General features: G+C 39.2%; 1 protein-coding gene across 1 annotated transcript in view; it reads right to left on the bottom strand.

Annotated features, from left to right (window-relative positions):
- The window catches only part of SH2D1A (SH2 domain containing 1A), a 29,064-nt gene extending 19,799 nt beyond the window's left edge, over window positions 1–9,265 (bottom strand). The window contains exon 1 of the mRNA XM_056107761.1: window positions 9,081–9,265. Within this exon, the coding sequence (XP_055963736.1) occupies window positions 9,081–9,217 (137 nt within the window). The 5' untranslated portion in view covers window positions 9,218–9,265. The remainder of the gene's footprint in view (window positions 1–9,080) is intronic.
- Window positions 9,266–16,249: the final 6,984 nt, after the last annotated feature.

Here is a 16,249-nt window from a genome sequence, read left to right as displayed (position 1 = left end):
AATTATTTATAAGTTTTATTTTTTAGCAAATACCTCTTACTTGTAAACTTTGCAATTATTAAGTTATAGAATATCCTTCACAACAAGTCCTATGAAGGAAATACTATTATCACATTACCTCTCTATCAAAAATAAGGAATCGAGTCACAGAAAATTTAAGGAACTTGTCTAAGTATAAAACAGATAGTGAAAGGTAAAAGTTGGATGTACAGCCAGAACATAGTATATGAATGAAAGCTCTGGGACTTAACTATTATCTATATTCCCTTATTTCAAAGAAAGTGCATTAAAAATGGTCTTAAGATGACTCCAAAAGCAAGGTTCTCCAAAATACAGTGCATCTGATTGACTTAGGGCTAGAGGTATCCACTGAAGTAAACATATAGAGAGAACCCAAAAGAGGTCAACCCATGGAGCCAGAGCAATAATACAGTGAGTAGGGCATTTGCCTTGCACACAGTCAACCCGGGTTCAATCCCTGGCATCCCATATGCTCCCCCTGAAATCACTGGGAGTGATTCCTGAGTGCGGGTCCAGAAGTAAGCCCTGAGCACCACCTAGTGTGACCACCCCCTTCCCCAAATAACAGACACAAAAAAGTATCTCAAATTATCTCAGGGGCCATAGAGATAATACAGTGGGCAAATGCACATGCCTACCAGTCTTGATCCCCAAAGCACTGTTATGTGTGACCCTGGAGACCCCCATCAATGAAGAGATGACCAAGGTAATCTCCTGAAGCAGCATAGCATCCCATATCCAGTCCCTCATATTCAACCACCAACCCGAGACCTCCTGAGCACTGCTTGAGGAAATTCCACAAACAGACAAAACAAATGTACTCAGATAAATTTTGCTTTTTAATGTACTGAAAGTCTTGCAACTTCAGTTGTCCATTGTCAACCAGAGACAACACTTCATTTGCTAACCTAAGAATTGTCCAATTGGTGATTTATATGTTGTCAGTTGAATTCTAGGATGGCCTTCAGTCATTCTGACAGCAAAGATTATACTCAGAAAACCCAAAAATAATTCTTGTGACCTTTAGTGACCATGAAGATAAATCTAGTGCCAATGCACATATTTTCATTGTATTCAAACACTAATCATAATTTTAATTATATTTTTTTTATTCCTTAGAGTTCTTCTCCACACAGTTTCCCTCTATTACAACTGATACGTTGGAATTTCATTACCTCCCTTTCCCCCATTTCTCCAGTTCAGTTGCTTGACTGACACTTTTTTCCTACTCATCCTTAAAATTCTAAAGAAAAAAGATAATTATCCTTTATTTAAATATATATGGTAAATGACTTCATTATGTACTTGCAACTAAAGAACATAATTGCAGAATTTCTTCAAATATTACATCAGATACTTATCACAGTAAAGAACAGATATGAACAAAAGAACGAGAATCACGGAAATCAAATACTTCTTCAAGCTAATTGTATTAAATATCTTAAATTAGTTTTTCTCTTATCACCATGAAACTGGTCAGTTAGGGCTTTCCCAATGACTGTATACATTGAGGGAGAGAAGGGAATAAATTTGGGTGCTCATGAACCTTAGTGAATAGAGACTTGATCTATCCAGAAAACTAAAAATAATAGAAATAAAATTAAAACTATTTTCACTAACAAAGGCATTAAATATACTGGAAAAATACAAATAAATTAGTCAATAGCTTTTCTATATGATAGTAATATGTAGGAAAAGATCCCACTTATTATAAAAATAAAAATTGATAAAGAGATACATATGATAACTAGAAATAAGTGGAACAAATAGAGACCAAAGAGATAGTAGAGCAGGAATGGTGCATGCCTCGCAAATGGCCAAGCGAGGTTTGATCCCAGCACCACATAAGGTTCCAGGAGTCCTGCCAAGAGTGATCCCTGAGCACAGAGCCAGAAATAAACCCTCAGCACCACAGGCTGTAACCCACCCCCCGCCAAAAAATAAATTAAATTAAAAAATACGTGCAGGGAAAATATATAACTCTATGAATACATAAAAAATTTAAATTACAGATACAGGATATAGTTCAAAGACTGGAGTCCATGCCTTATATGTAGTCCCTCTTGGAAATTATCCCTAAGCACTGAAGTAAAAGTGATCCCTAAGAACTGCCAAGTGTGTAAATCAAAAAAAAAAAAAAGAGGCATATCAGATTTTAGAATGGAAAATTTTTATTCTTTAATGAGATCATTTCTCTCAATGCATTAATGAATATAATGTAGCCTCAATGACATTTTAAAAAACAATTTAATAAGATAAATGTAGATTTCAACCCAAAGAACCAACAGGTAAGAATAACAACCTTTGGGGCCAGAGCGATAGTACAGAGGGTAGGGCATTTGCCTTGCATACAGCTGACCCGGGTTCAATTTCCAGCATCCCATGTGGCCCCCAAACACTGCCAGAGTAATTCCTGAGTGCAGAGCCAGAAGTAACCCCGAAACATCACTGGGTGTGACTCAAAAAGCAAAAAAAAAAAAAAAGAGAAGAAAAAAAGAATAACAGTCTTTGTGAGGGACAAACCCAGCAGTGTTCAAGGATGACTCCTGGCAGGTCCCCTCACAGAGGACCAACTGTATGTGGTGCTGCAGCTGGAACCAGGAGAGACTGCATATAAGGCAAGCACCTTAATCCCTGTATTAAGTCTCCAGTCCAAGAATAACAAATACTATTTTAAAATACACTAAAACATTAGCTTACTAAACTCTAGTAGTACAACAAATACACTGTGGGGCTGGAGAGATGGTTCAACAGGCTGGATCATAAATTTTACATGGTGTAGGTTCAGGTTTGAAATCCAGCATCACATAACCCCCCTAGCAATTTCCCAAGCATCAAACAGTAGTATTCTCTGAGCTCTACTGGGCATGTTCCAAAACACAAAATTAGATTATTAAATTTAATATAAAGTAAAAATATCAATTGAGTCAAGAGAAGAGATAATAGTACTATGTAATAATTTTTAATGATATAATAGGAAAATAAATTAATGGGTAATTGAAGTTCTAGTTACAAATTTCATATATCTGTGTGTGTGTGTGTGTGTGTGTGTGTGTGTGCTGGGGATCAAACTTGGAGCCTCACATATGCAAAACAAGCATTCTGTTGCTGAGCTAATCCCCATTCTAGTTATAAATTATATTGGAATAAACTTAGCTATTTCCAAAAAAAATAAGATTAGATGTTTTCTCCACATCAAGATAAAATTCCAAGCAAAATTAAAGAGTTAAATTAAAGAGTAAATTAAGCAATTCATGAACTAAAAAACTGAAGATATATGAAATCTTCAAAGAAGAGAGAACTTTCGAAGCTGAGGAAACAAAGGAAGAATCAAATAAAGAGACAGAAAGCAATGAGTTTGACGACTGAAAATGTGAAAATTCATATTAAGGAAAATGGTAAGATCCAAATGATTAAATGGGCAGACTACACAAAGTGTTATTTCATCAATGAGGAAATACAATAACTTACCAAGTACCTAGGAGACAATCACTAATCACATCTATAGTGAATAAATAAGAGATGGAACAAAATATTTTTAAGAGAATCTTTTTTTTTTCTTTTTTGATTTTTGGGTCATACCCACTGATGCACAGGGATTGCACAGGAATTACTCCTGGCTCATGCACTAAGGAATTACTCCTAGTGGTGCTTGGAGGACCATATGGGATGCTGGGAATTGAACTCAGGTTGGCTGCGTGCAAGGCAAATGCCCTACCCGCTGTGCTATTACTCTAGCCCCTATAAGAGAATCTTTAAAAACAACATTACAAGTATTCCCATTTCTAGGGAGAATAGGGTGAGATGGAAACAGTCATTCATGACTGGTGAACATTTGTGTAAATTGAAACAACTACTTAGAAAAACGTATTATTGTCATCTACATATCAGGTACCCCAAGCTGTCCATGATGTTGCTTTTGTATCCCCTGCCCTGGATCCAAGATATGAGACTTTCCTGATCCCTGAAGTACATGTGGCAGCACTGGGATTTGGATTCATGATCTTACACTTGCAGACTAGAACTTTAAGTAACTGAGTCATTTTCTAAGCCCCTGTTTATGATTTGTAACCTAGAAATTGCATATCTTGAAACTCATTACAAGGAATTATAAATACAAAGAAACCTTTATGGATTGTGCTGGAGGGATAGTACAATAAGTAGGATGCTGTTTTGCACATGATCCCCCTGGTTTTGATACCTTGCACACCATATGGTTTCCTGGGCCCACCATGAGTGACCCCTGAGCTCAGAGTCATGAGTAAACCCTGACTGAGCATGGCCTTGTGTAGCCCCAAAAGCAAAGAGGATAAAAAGAAACTTCTATAAATTTTAATATGAATCACATCAGAATGTCTAATAGCAAAAAAAAATGGTACGATTCAAATGTCTAAAAATAGATGACTGATTCTGGAAAATATAGTACATTTATTAGCTAGACTATCATGCTAGTCTATTATGCTAGAATACTGACTAGACTATTAAATAGAATGGTTAAAATCATTTATAAGAACATTACATATGAGGGAGTTTTTATATTAAGTGGAAATTATAGCGGAATACAATATGGTAAGCACACACGTGTGCTTACAAAGCAATTTAACTTATTAAAATGCAGAAGAAAATCTACATAGTTTTTAATAAATGCCTTCAGGTTATAACAGTAATATGTCTCTTTTTTATCTACATTTTTTCAAATTTTCTATACTTTGACAAGTTAGTAGGAAATACTTTTAACTTACTTTAACATTTTTGTTCTTTTGAACCACATCCTGCAGTACTCAGGGCTTATACCAGGCTCTGCACTCAGGGATGACTCCTGGTGGGGCTCAGGGACCATATGCAGTGCCAGGGACCCAACCTGGGTAAGCCATGTTCAAGGCAAACATCCTGCCTCCTATACTATTGCTCCAGACCCAGTAACTAGTTTCTTTATAGAATTATACAAAAATCTATAAGTATTTGTTGAAAGATTAATTTCTCAGTTTAAATGAAAGTCAGCAATCCTACATTGATAGAACTCTACTTTAGCAATTTATGATATTCAATTTTCTACAACCTATAAAAAGGAAAGGCCTTATTTAAAGGCCAGGACCAGGGATTCAGAACTGAGAAAGAAGCAAGCACAATACAAAGAATCAAATGTGGTATCTAAAGAACAGTTTGAAAGACACTTGAAATATACTGTTTCTGTAATAAAAATGTGGACCTTGACGTGTAACTAAACCGTTTTGAACGTGGGAATAAACAAAACACAAAATGAGCAAGTATTCTGCATCATCAATGTTAGTTAAGTAAAACTTGTGGCTCATGTGTATATGACACCGTTTACACTGTTATTTCTACTGCATGTCATACGTAAGTATACTTTGGTTTAAAATGAATACATGGTTTATTTTAAAATAAAATAAAATTTTGCTAGGACAGTGTAATACTGAAAGGTGGAAATAAATGTTTTTCAAACAGGGCCCTTAGCTCAAAAAGTTTGAGAAACTGTAATTTAAAAAAAGTAAACAGGAGCCAGGGCTGGAACGATAGTACTGTGGGGAGGGTGTTTGTCTTGCATGCGGCCGACCTGGGTTCGATCCCCAGCATCCCAAATAGTCCCCTGAGCACCACCAGGACTAACTCCTGAGTACAGAGCTAGGAGGAACACCTGAGCATCGTCGGGTGTGACCCAGGAAAGCAAAAAATAATAAATTAAATTAAATTAAAAATAAACAGAAGCCAAAGAGATGGTATGGGGATAAGGTACTTCCCTTGCATGCAGTCAGCCCTAGTTCAATCCTTAGCATGGAATGTGCCCTTGAGCACCATAAGGAGTGAACACTGAGCACCAAACCATGAGTAGTTTCTGAGCATTGTTAAGAGTAGCTCAACACCTCCTCAAAATAAGTCCTAGTTTCCTTGGGGGCCCTAGTACACTCATCTAAAGACATGTTTAAGGAACTCTTAAATGCGTCTACTATATTTTATGCTATTTCCTAGCAGAGAAATTAACATTTCATATGTACAAGATTCTCTTTGGGTGGAAAATGCAAAAGGTGAGATACATATTACTACTCCAAATTCACAAATATATAAACCAAGACCCAGAAGTGTAGGAAATTTCCTAGAGTATGTACTCTGGCTTCTTGGCATCAGCTCAAAGCTCTTCGCAGTTTAAAACAAAACAAAAAATTTGTCTTGACAGTTCATTATCAATTTTAAAAAATGAGAGGCCAAAGACACCTGTGGGTATAGTGGGTAAGGCATCTGTCTTGCATTTGACCAACCCAGGTTTGATTCCTGGCATCCTATATGGTCCCCCTGAGCAACACCAGGAGTGACTCCTGAGTGCCAAACCAGGAGTAAACTTTGGGTATTGCAGGGTTTGGCCCAACCTCCAGTCTATTATCTGTTTTTATGTTCCTTACCTTGGAGATTACATTTAGCAGGAAATCCCAGCAATAAATGAATAAACAAGCAAATGTGAGAGAACTTAAAGTGCCTTGAAGAGAAAGGGCAAACAGGGACAAAGAGAACTCTTTTCTCTTGTGTTTATTGAATCATGGTAAATTACAAAGTTATTCATGATTCAGTTTCAGATGTACAATGTTCCAACACCAATCCCTTCATCAATGTCCACATCCCTCCACCAATGTCCCAGGAAGGAACTTTCAGGTAGGGTGATAAAGGAAGTCTCCTCTTAGCGGAGTAGTAAAAAGGACCATAAGGGTAAAAACCCTTAAGTGCTAAGCATGCTTAGCAAGCTGACAAATAACAATGCCTTACAGACATCTTGCCACACACTGTTCCATGCTCTCCCTCTCTCCCTACCAAGGCATTCTTGATACCTTATTTGCATGGCTCTAAAGGTGCCCATAACGACCTTCATCAGCTTTCATTTTTAAAAGTCCATTTCATTTATCCACTCATTCCTCCACCTTGTTTTTTAAATAAGAAAAGAACTCAGAAAACTAGTTTGTTTTTATTGACCTTCCCCAAGTTCTACTAAGGAAAATCATAATGTAAGCAATGCAAGATCTGAGCTCAGAGAGTCCATGGTTTCCACCTAGTTCCCTTGATACCTCTATTACAAATACGTGCCTGAGAATAGCCAAAACATGCCTTAACTAACCATTTAAAAGCAATAACGAGGGGCTGGATTGATAGCATAGAAGGTAGCGCATTTGCCTTGCACATGGCCAACCGGGGTTTGATTCCCAGCATCCCATATAGTCCCCCGAGCACCATCAGGAGTGATTCCTGAGTGCAGAGCCAGGAGTAACCCCTGAGCATCGCTGGTTGTGACCCCACCGCCAAAAAAACAAAAATAAGCAATAACAAACAATAAAAATCCTCAAACAGTAATCTCAGGCAAATCTTTTGTCAAAGACCTACAAGATATCTCAAAAGCTTGCAATATATCATTAGATACCAAAATTACTACCAAGCATTTCCCCTTTGTTTTCTTTCTGTCTGTAGCCTACTGTGCAGGGAGGGTGTTTTTATGAGTCTTTTTACACTGCTGACAAAAGTGATTACATTAGATCTTTCATTACAATGTGCCTGGATCACTAAAAAAAACAACTGGGGGAGGAAAAGTTTAGAATAGTTATAGCAAAGGTTCAGGAGGTAAGGTAATTGCCATGTGCACAGCTAACCCTGGTTCAATCTCCGGAATCACATACAGTTCCCTGAGCTCTGCCAAGGGTGATCCCTGAGCACAGAGAAGCCAGAAATAAACCCTGACCACTGCTGAGTATGGAAATATAACAATAATAATTGTTTAAGATTTTTCATGTATAGTTTCTATGTGATTATTTTTTACTTGCTGTTATGGCATTTGATATTCACAATCCTATAAACTAAGTAGCAACGTTTTGCCCATTTTGTGGATTTAAAAATTGAGGAACTAGGAAGTTGTCCTGCTGCAGTCACAAGCCTAATATTGCACTAGCACAGGTCTGCCTGTCTTGAACTAAGAGGAATTTTAAAATGGATTATCACACTGAAGAAAAAATGAATAATTCCACTATGGCATGTCTAAGTAAAGGGCAAAGCTGAATCATAACTGAATATTATCCTTTCATGGCCTTTATTTAACAAGTATTGTCATTATTCACTTTTCTCAAGAGGGGTCATATTTCTGGGGGAAAATATTCTCCCCGAATACAACTACATAACTTCTCTAAAAAGAGGGCATTTTATTATTAAAAGTTCCTTCAGAGGGGCCTAGAGAGACAATAGAGCAGCTAAAGTGCTTGCTTTGCATGCAGCTGACCTGAGTTTGATCCCCAGATCCCCTAGTCCACCAGGTGTGATTTCTGAGCACAGAGCCAGGATCAATGCCTGAGCATAGCCCGGTACAACCCCCAAACAAAGCAAAACCAAAAACATTCATTCAAAGGGCAACTTTACTCAAAAACAGTCCCTTCTCAAATCCTGTCCTCCTGAAAGACCTGGTTTTGGTAAAATATTCGATTCCACTTTTTAGCCTTTCTCTTCTAGTTGGGTTTGATGGTGATTTTTGGGAGGACACAGCACAGTCATTTAGAGAACGATCAAGAAAGGATTTCAGCCCAATTTCCAGTTCTGCCTGATGTGCAAGAAAAGAGAGGAGCCAAGACTACCACCTTTGCTCAGCCATTAGCAACCTGAGTCTGGCTACTCCACCATTTCAGGGCTCCACCTGTTCCCCTTTGCCAAGATGGGAAGGGAGGTTATGGGCCTGGGTCTTTCTCCAAACAAAAGACAATTCTAAATTGGTTTTTAGCACCTTAAAGGCTCTCTTATCATGAAAGGCAGTGGCTGGATCCTTCTAGAGAGTGGAAGGCCCAATGAATGACTTCCATTCTGATCTGTGGCAATGGGATCATAAGGGTCCCAGTCCATGCAAGGGCCACCACAGTCCAAAGCTGACCATGAGAAAGACCTTAAGGCCATCATTATGGAGTAGGTCTTCCCTGATCAAATGCCAACCACAACTGCCCACCCCTCAGCCTCCAGTCCCCAGCTGTCCTCTGTTACCAGCCCTGTGCTCCACAGGCCTGGCAACACCATCCCCATGTACTTACAGAACACACAGGCAGTACACACCAGGAACGCTCTCGCTATCCCTCAGTAAGTAACTGCCATCCAGACCCGTGGCCAGCAGGAGTCTCTCCCCTGTCTCCCGGCTGATTTTGCCATGATACACAGCCACTGTGTCCATGGTTTGGTAGACTACTGGGCAGTTGAAATGTGGTATTGAAGCCAAAAAATTTTACAAAGCTGCAGTTGTGCAAGAGTGAGCCACCTGTTCAGCCAGATGTGCAGAGAGGGTAAGAGAGAGTGAAAGAGGGAGGTAGTTAGGGAGGGAGGGACAGAAGGATTTGCATATGCCAAACAGGATGTTCTGTACCTGCCTTAAAAACCTCATTCCTCCTCATACTTCAATTAAAACCAACTCAGCAGTTCAGCAACTCAGGGATTGTCATACGGTTGTACCCCACTACGGCCCTGGCAGCCACAGCCTCCTGTCACACCTTCTGCCACACTCCCCAACACTGAGTTTACTAGAAAAGCGGGCCTGTCAAGATTTATACTTATGTAACATTAACCCTTGCATCCAGACAGGAATGCTGGGCAATGTTTTTTTTTGTTGTTGTTTTTTTGGGTTTTTTTTTTTTTTTGCAGTTTCCTCAAGGGCGATGCCTGGGAGAAGGAACAGGGCCAAAGCTCTCATAACAAAGGACAGAAACTATCAATACTGTCAGAGTATTAACAGTATGATAACTACAGAGCACAGCCAGGAGAACCTACAAAATCAGAAGGTGTGAACCAAAGATTTGGAGCAAGTTCCTCTGCTCCTTTCTCTAAGCCTCATAAAGTAGTCACTCTCTTGGAAATAACTTATTTTTCCTGTCTTCTAGTCAGAGATCCCAAATTGCCACTTCAAGTACGAAAATCAGACTATGACTAAAGATATTCCAGATGTTTCTATTTTATGGATTTTAGAGAGAAGTTGCACTTCATTCGTGCCTGTCTTTATGTGTATTTGTATGTGCCCTTTGATGTATAGGAACCACCTTTCAGCATCTGTACATAAAATTTGTTTTAAGTTGTATTGTATGTCTCCTTTGTGCAAAATTCTACTTCACGGAGTGGGGAGAAAGGGCTGCAAAGTTTAAGAAGTTTCCCAGAATGACCACCAACGGGGAGCTCTTCCAACTATTGCAGCAACATGGGAAGATGCCATAGTTGACAACATTGATGAGGAGTATGATCGACTGGTTCAGCACCTCCATGATTGTGCAAGGAACGCCGAGAGAGAGATAGTCACAAAAGGATGCCTGTCTTCGAAAACACTTGAGCTCATTTGCCAATGTGGCTTGGCGCAAGCCTCAGGAAACCACAAGCAAATGTCCGAGCTCACAAAGCAGTGCAGAGAAGCGATCAAGGAAGACCTCAAAGAGAGAAGAGCAGCAGAGCTGCCCAATGCAGCAGAAGCCGGGAACAGCATTTGCAGCGCCCGCCTGTCCTTCACCAACGACAAGACCAAGTGACTGGCCTCCGACGTCATGGTGGATCTATCACATCTTCCAGAAGGGAGATGGAGAAGATTAACCATGACATCTAATTGTATCTCTTCGATAGCCACGTCCACCTGCCCACATACCAAATCCCTCAGGATGGATGTGTCGTTCCCAAAGTTCTCCCTTCTGAAATCCAACAGGCCATTTCATCGGTAAAGAAACATGATTGCCACTCAATGCCTCATTTGCAAACCACATCACCCAAGAGGAGAGAGAGAACAAAAGGGAATGCCCTGCCACAGAGGCAGGGGAGGATGGGGGGTGGGAGGGATCCTGGGATCCGTGGTGGTGGGAAATGGGCACTGGTAGAGGGATGGGTATTTGATCATTGTATAATTGAAACCCAAGCACAAAAATGTGTAAGTCTACAACTGTATCTCATGGTGTCTCACTAATAAAAATTAAAAAATAAAATAAAATAAAATAAAATAAAGATCAAACACTAATAAAAAAAAAAGAAGGGAACAGCACCCAGCCCAGACAAGGTCAGACTCGAACACCTGAAAAACCTGCTGTCAGTACTCATCAATACACTGGCTCGGCTCTTCACATTCTACCTGTCTGATTGCAAAGTTCCTTCCCAGTGGAAAACCAGCAGGACTGTACTACTGTACGAGAAGAGAGTCATCCACGACATTTGCAACTATTGTCCAATCTGCCTGTTGTCTTTCATCTACAAGCTGTTCACTCAAGTCATCCTAAATAGAATTGGCAGAACGCTAGATGAAGGACAACCATGTGAGCAAGCTGGGTTCTGAAAAGGATTCAGCACAGTCGACCATATCCACACGATAACCAAGATCATTGAGGTTTCTCTGGAGTTCAGGATGCTGCTCTGTTTAATGTTCATTGATTTAAAGAAGGCCTTTGATTCTGTTGAGACTGAAGTGGTCATCAAAGCCCTAGCCAAATAGGGTGTTGAAACTCAATACATCAGGATCCTCGTGGGCTATATTATGGATTCACTACCAGGATCTCACCATTCTACAAGGAAGTGATCATCCATGTCAAGAGAGGGGTTCAGCAAGGTGATACCATTTCACCGAAACTCTTCAGTACCACCCTTGAGAACGTCATGCAATGACTAGAATGGAAGGAATGGGAGTGGCGATAGACAGTCGGAAACTATACCACTTCTGCTTCTCTGATGACATCGTTCTAATAACACCAAACATTAGCCAAGCAGCACAAATACTGGCCGACTTCGACCATGAGTGTGGAAAGGTCGCACTACAGCTGAATCTCATGAAGACAATGCTTATGAGAAACATTCTCATTCCTGACATTCTATTCTCTCTCAATGGCACAAATATCTCCGAATGCAACAGTTATGTTATGTGTACCTAGGTTGAGAAGTCAACATGATGAATGACCTGGCACCTGAGTTCTGCAGGAGGAAGAGAGCAGCTTGGATCGCCTTCAAGAGAGTCGAATAAATAGCTAAGAGCATGAAGAAGCTTCAGCTCCAGGCACATCTCTTTGATTCCACTGTTCTTCCTGCATTAACATACACCTCAGCAACCTGGGCCTTACGAAAATGGGATGAGAATGCTATTTGGGTCTTCCAAAGAGAAATCAAAAGAGCTGTGCTTGTAGTATTATGCTTCACTTAAATGAGAGAAAGAATCCGGAGTTCTGACCTCCTTCGATGATCAAGAATCAGGGACACTGTCTTATTTGCCAAGGCGTCGAAAATCAGATGGGCTGGACACGTAATGCGATTTAGAGACAACCACTGGACTAGAGCCCTTACCACCTGGATTCCACAGGGATGTAAAAAGATCGCATGGCCGCCCACCTACGAGATGGTCAGACTTCTTCATCAAGACCCTGAATGATCGGTTTGAGGCCCTTCGTGTTCCTATAATGGAGACATTACTGGCACCCACTCGAGCACATCGATGAGTAAGGGGATGTCAAGTGATCAAGTGATCAAGTAAGTGTTGCTAATTGTGTGTAATTCCTACCCTCTGTTGTTAATAGGGAACATGTTTTTACTTCAGTTGATGCTCAAATGTCATTAATTTTTAAAAAACCTTTCAACCTCCTCTAAAATAAAACATTGCTTCTATTTCAAAATATTCTGTTAGGTAACGTTTTCCCCAAACTTTATTCCTTTTCAGAATTCCTACTTTTAGAATAAAAATTTGTTTAATGTTCGAAGCTGAATGCTGCTAAGCATTTCTTTTTGATTATGTAAAATACCTTTAATGTTTGGGTTTACATAGGTTATGTTATATGTTGTCCCTTCCACAACTTCAGAGTCTAGTTCCTTGAGAATATGGCAAGTATGGGAGTTAATAGGGTGAACAATTTTTAAAACCTTACATGTACTACCAGTGGATTTTGATACACAGAGCAGCCTTGCTACATAGATCTTTGCTCCCTATCATTAGGACTGAGAACAATTCCCTAAGATTTCATTGGCAACTTGTAGTAACTGTATGTCTTGATTGAAGCATGCTCAGCCTAAGGATATCTCAGTCTTATAGATAAGCCTTCTAGCCATTTCCAACATTCAAGATGATATATAGAAATGGCTCTTGGGAACTAAGCTAAAATTCTTTCATACTCTTCCTACTACTTCTCTCATTTACAGCTTACTCCACTTCTCTCCCTTTTATAAGCTCTGGGCCAAGTAAGAAATTTAACAGCTTTATGAATGAGTGTAACAATGTTGATGACTTACCTGGGCTCTATATAGTTTGAGTGAGCAAATGACTTACCCAGAGATATTCATTGCAATGGTGGAATCTTAAACATATAAAAATATAAAGAATGACTTTTTTCATTTAGTCCATATGGGAAACAGCCCACCTGGGATGTGAGACACTGAATGTCACATAGGTAAACACAAAACCTAAGCTTTCTTTGTCTCTGAACAACCATGAACAAATCATCCACAAACTTAAGAACAGAGCAACCAAGATCTGACAGCAAAAGTATACCATGCACTCTCTGTTTTGTTCTGTGTTTTGTTCTGCTTTGCTAAAATAGCATACCTGTCAAATCAGCCAGGTACACTGGGGTTCAGCATTACTAAAATGTATTTTTTAAGAACAGATAAATTATAAGGTAATAGTACAACTTTCACATCCAGTATCTCATTGTCATCTTACGAGCAAGCTGACAGCTGAGCCAACCCGCAAGTGCAATGTTGATGAAAAATACTGACATCTTCACTCTAGTGCTACATAGGTACTAAACTTGATTTTAGCAAATTTAAAACTTCTTAATTAACTTAAAATGCAAAGAATTATGGCTTTCATCCAACTGTCTTTTTTAACTATACACATAAGAGGAAAATGGAGGGAAGGGAATAAATGTTGGGAACAATGGAGATAAAGAAGTGGGAAGAATGGATTAAAGATAGTTTACAGTGTCTAAGGTGTTTGTCTTACATGTGACTTATTCAAGTTCAATCCCTGGCACTGCATAAGGTTCCCCTCAGCCTTATGTGGTCCCTGAACATAGAGCCAGGTATGTGCCCTAAATATTGCCTGGTGTTACACCCCAAAAATGATAATAATAATAACAATGCATTGGAAGGATGTACCCCAAGTACAATATAATATACTTAGAACCAGAAATATCTGCTTTATGGTGTTCTCTACAGTGAACATGGAGTCCATTATGACAAGCAGCAATTTGTTCACACTGCCTAGCTTGTGTCTGGACTATCTTAGATGCTAAATATTTGTTATATGGGTGAATGAATAAATGAAAATAGTGTTATCAAGAAAACAGAAGAAATACTCACACACATTTGATTCTACATTCTACTGCTCACCTTTGAAAAGGCAAGATGAATTGAAAGGACAAGTGCAGCAAGAGTTTTATTATACTTCTTTGTCTCTAAATCATGCCCTTTGAGCCTCAATTTCTCTATCATATGAAGGAACCTGAGTGATAGCACAGTGGGTAGTGCACTTGCCTTGAATGCAGCTGACCTAGGTTTGATAACTGGCATCTCATGTGGTCCCCAGAAACCACCAGGAATGATTTCTGAGTGCAGAGTCAGGAGTAACCCCCGAGTACTGCCAGGTGTGGCCCCAAATGTTTTAGAAATAACAAAAATATGAGTTGAATAAGATGACCTTTAATGCCATTTTTGGCATGAACATTCTCTGCTTTATATGAAAGCTGAGAGTACTTTAGTGAAAGTAGAGGAAATAGATTTAGCTCTTCCTCTGTGTAAAAGAAGCAAGGACTGTTTTGTCAGACCCCACCCAGAAAGGAAAGATTTTTATTCTTGTTGTTTTTAAGGGACCTAAGAAATAAAATCATGTGGTGGAGGAAAAGAGCTTCACAGTTTAAAAGCAAATAACAACCTTTTAGACTACAGATGCCATTTAAATCAAATATAAATGCTTTGAGAAACTGTCAGTCAAGGTTGAAAGTGTCTTCTTATCTAAACTTGTCACCTCCTGAGCTCTCTGAGAGGTGACAAATTTTGCATGTTGATGTCCTGTCTGAGGTGCTAATTGTCTTCATTTCAAATGCCCTAGGCTATTCTCAATCCCAGGTAGATTCAAAGGAAGATGCCAAGGGTGGTCAGTTTTATAGAGTAGATCTGACATTTCAAAATCTTTTTCTCTAACCTTTCAAAACTAACTTTGTTCTTCAACTAGCTCATCTAAAAGTGTGAATTCTCCTGTGACAGTGTTATGATAGTGTTACCTATGGTGAGTTTACACATTCCCTCTGCACTTAGTAAAAGTCACTTCCTTTACCAAAATGAGAAAAGAAAAAACATTTCTAATGTCTTTTTTAAAAGAAACACCTCCTTTTGATAATATCTGGGTTTATCTAGGAGTTTAAGTTTGCTTATATCCCTTCATAAATAAGAAAACAGATACATGGTTATGCATGTTTATTTAAACTTATTAAAATGTTATTTTGGGGCCAACAGTTTTGAGCCTTTACTATATGATGTAGACACTGCAGTTGGCATTTAAGTTAGAGAGAGGAAAATCACATACATGCCCTGATAGTCTGGTAAAGATGACAAACAAGCAACTATACAATTCACTTAATAAAAGCTGTGCCAATGGAAATGATAGGACTATGGGGGCAGAGACGGGAACTTCTAACTCAATTTATATTCCAGACTTGCATAACCTACATGAATAAGAAAGTTCATTATCCTTCTGTTTGCTATGTACAGCTTTTAATTTTATCTTCTAATTTTACACCCTTCATGATTAAGATGGAGCTCCCTGATTCTGCTTAAAAATCTTCCTGCTTAGGCGCTGGAGCGATAGCACAGCAGGTAGGGCATTTGCCTTGCATGCAGCCAACATGACCAACACAGGTTCGATTCCCAGCACCCCATATGGTCCCCTGACCACCGCCAGGAGCAATTCCTGAGTGCATGAGCCAGGAGTAACCCCTGAGCATCGCCGGGTATGACCAAAAAGCAAAAAAAAAATCTTCCTGCTTCTGAGGTTTCATCTTGGAATATAGCTAATATTTGTTTACTGTATACTACATTCCATGAATTATTGTAAGCACTTGACATGCATTATCTGGATTTTTTTTGTTTTCTTGTTTGTTTGTTTAGGGAGTCATACTTAGTGGTTCTCAGGGAGACAAATTATTTCAGAGATCAAACTTGGGCCTCCCACATGCAATGTATGTATACAACCCATTGAGATATATTTCTGCCC

The sequence above is a fragment of the Sorex fumeus genome, unplaced genomic scaffold, assembly GCF_029834395.1.
Source record: "Sorex fumeus unplaced genomic scaffold, SorFum_2.1 ptg000171l, whole genome shotgun sequence".
Taxonomy (NCBI): Eukaryota; Metazoa; Chordata; class Mammalia; order Eulipotyphla; family Soricidae; genus Sorex; species Sorex fumeus.
Note: the sequence above shows the minus strand (reverse complement) of the source record. Positions and strands in the feature narration are given on the sequence as shown.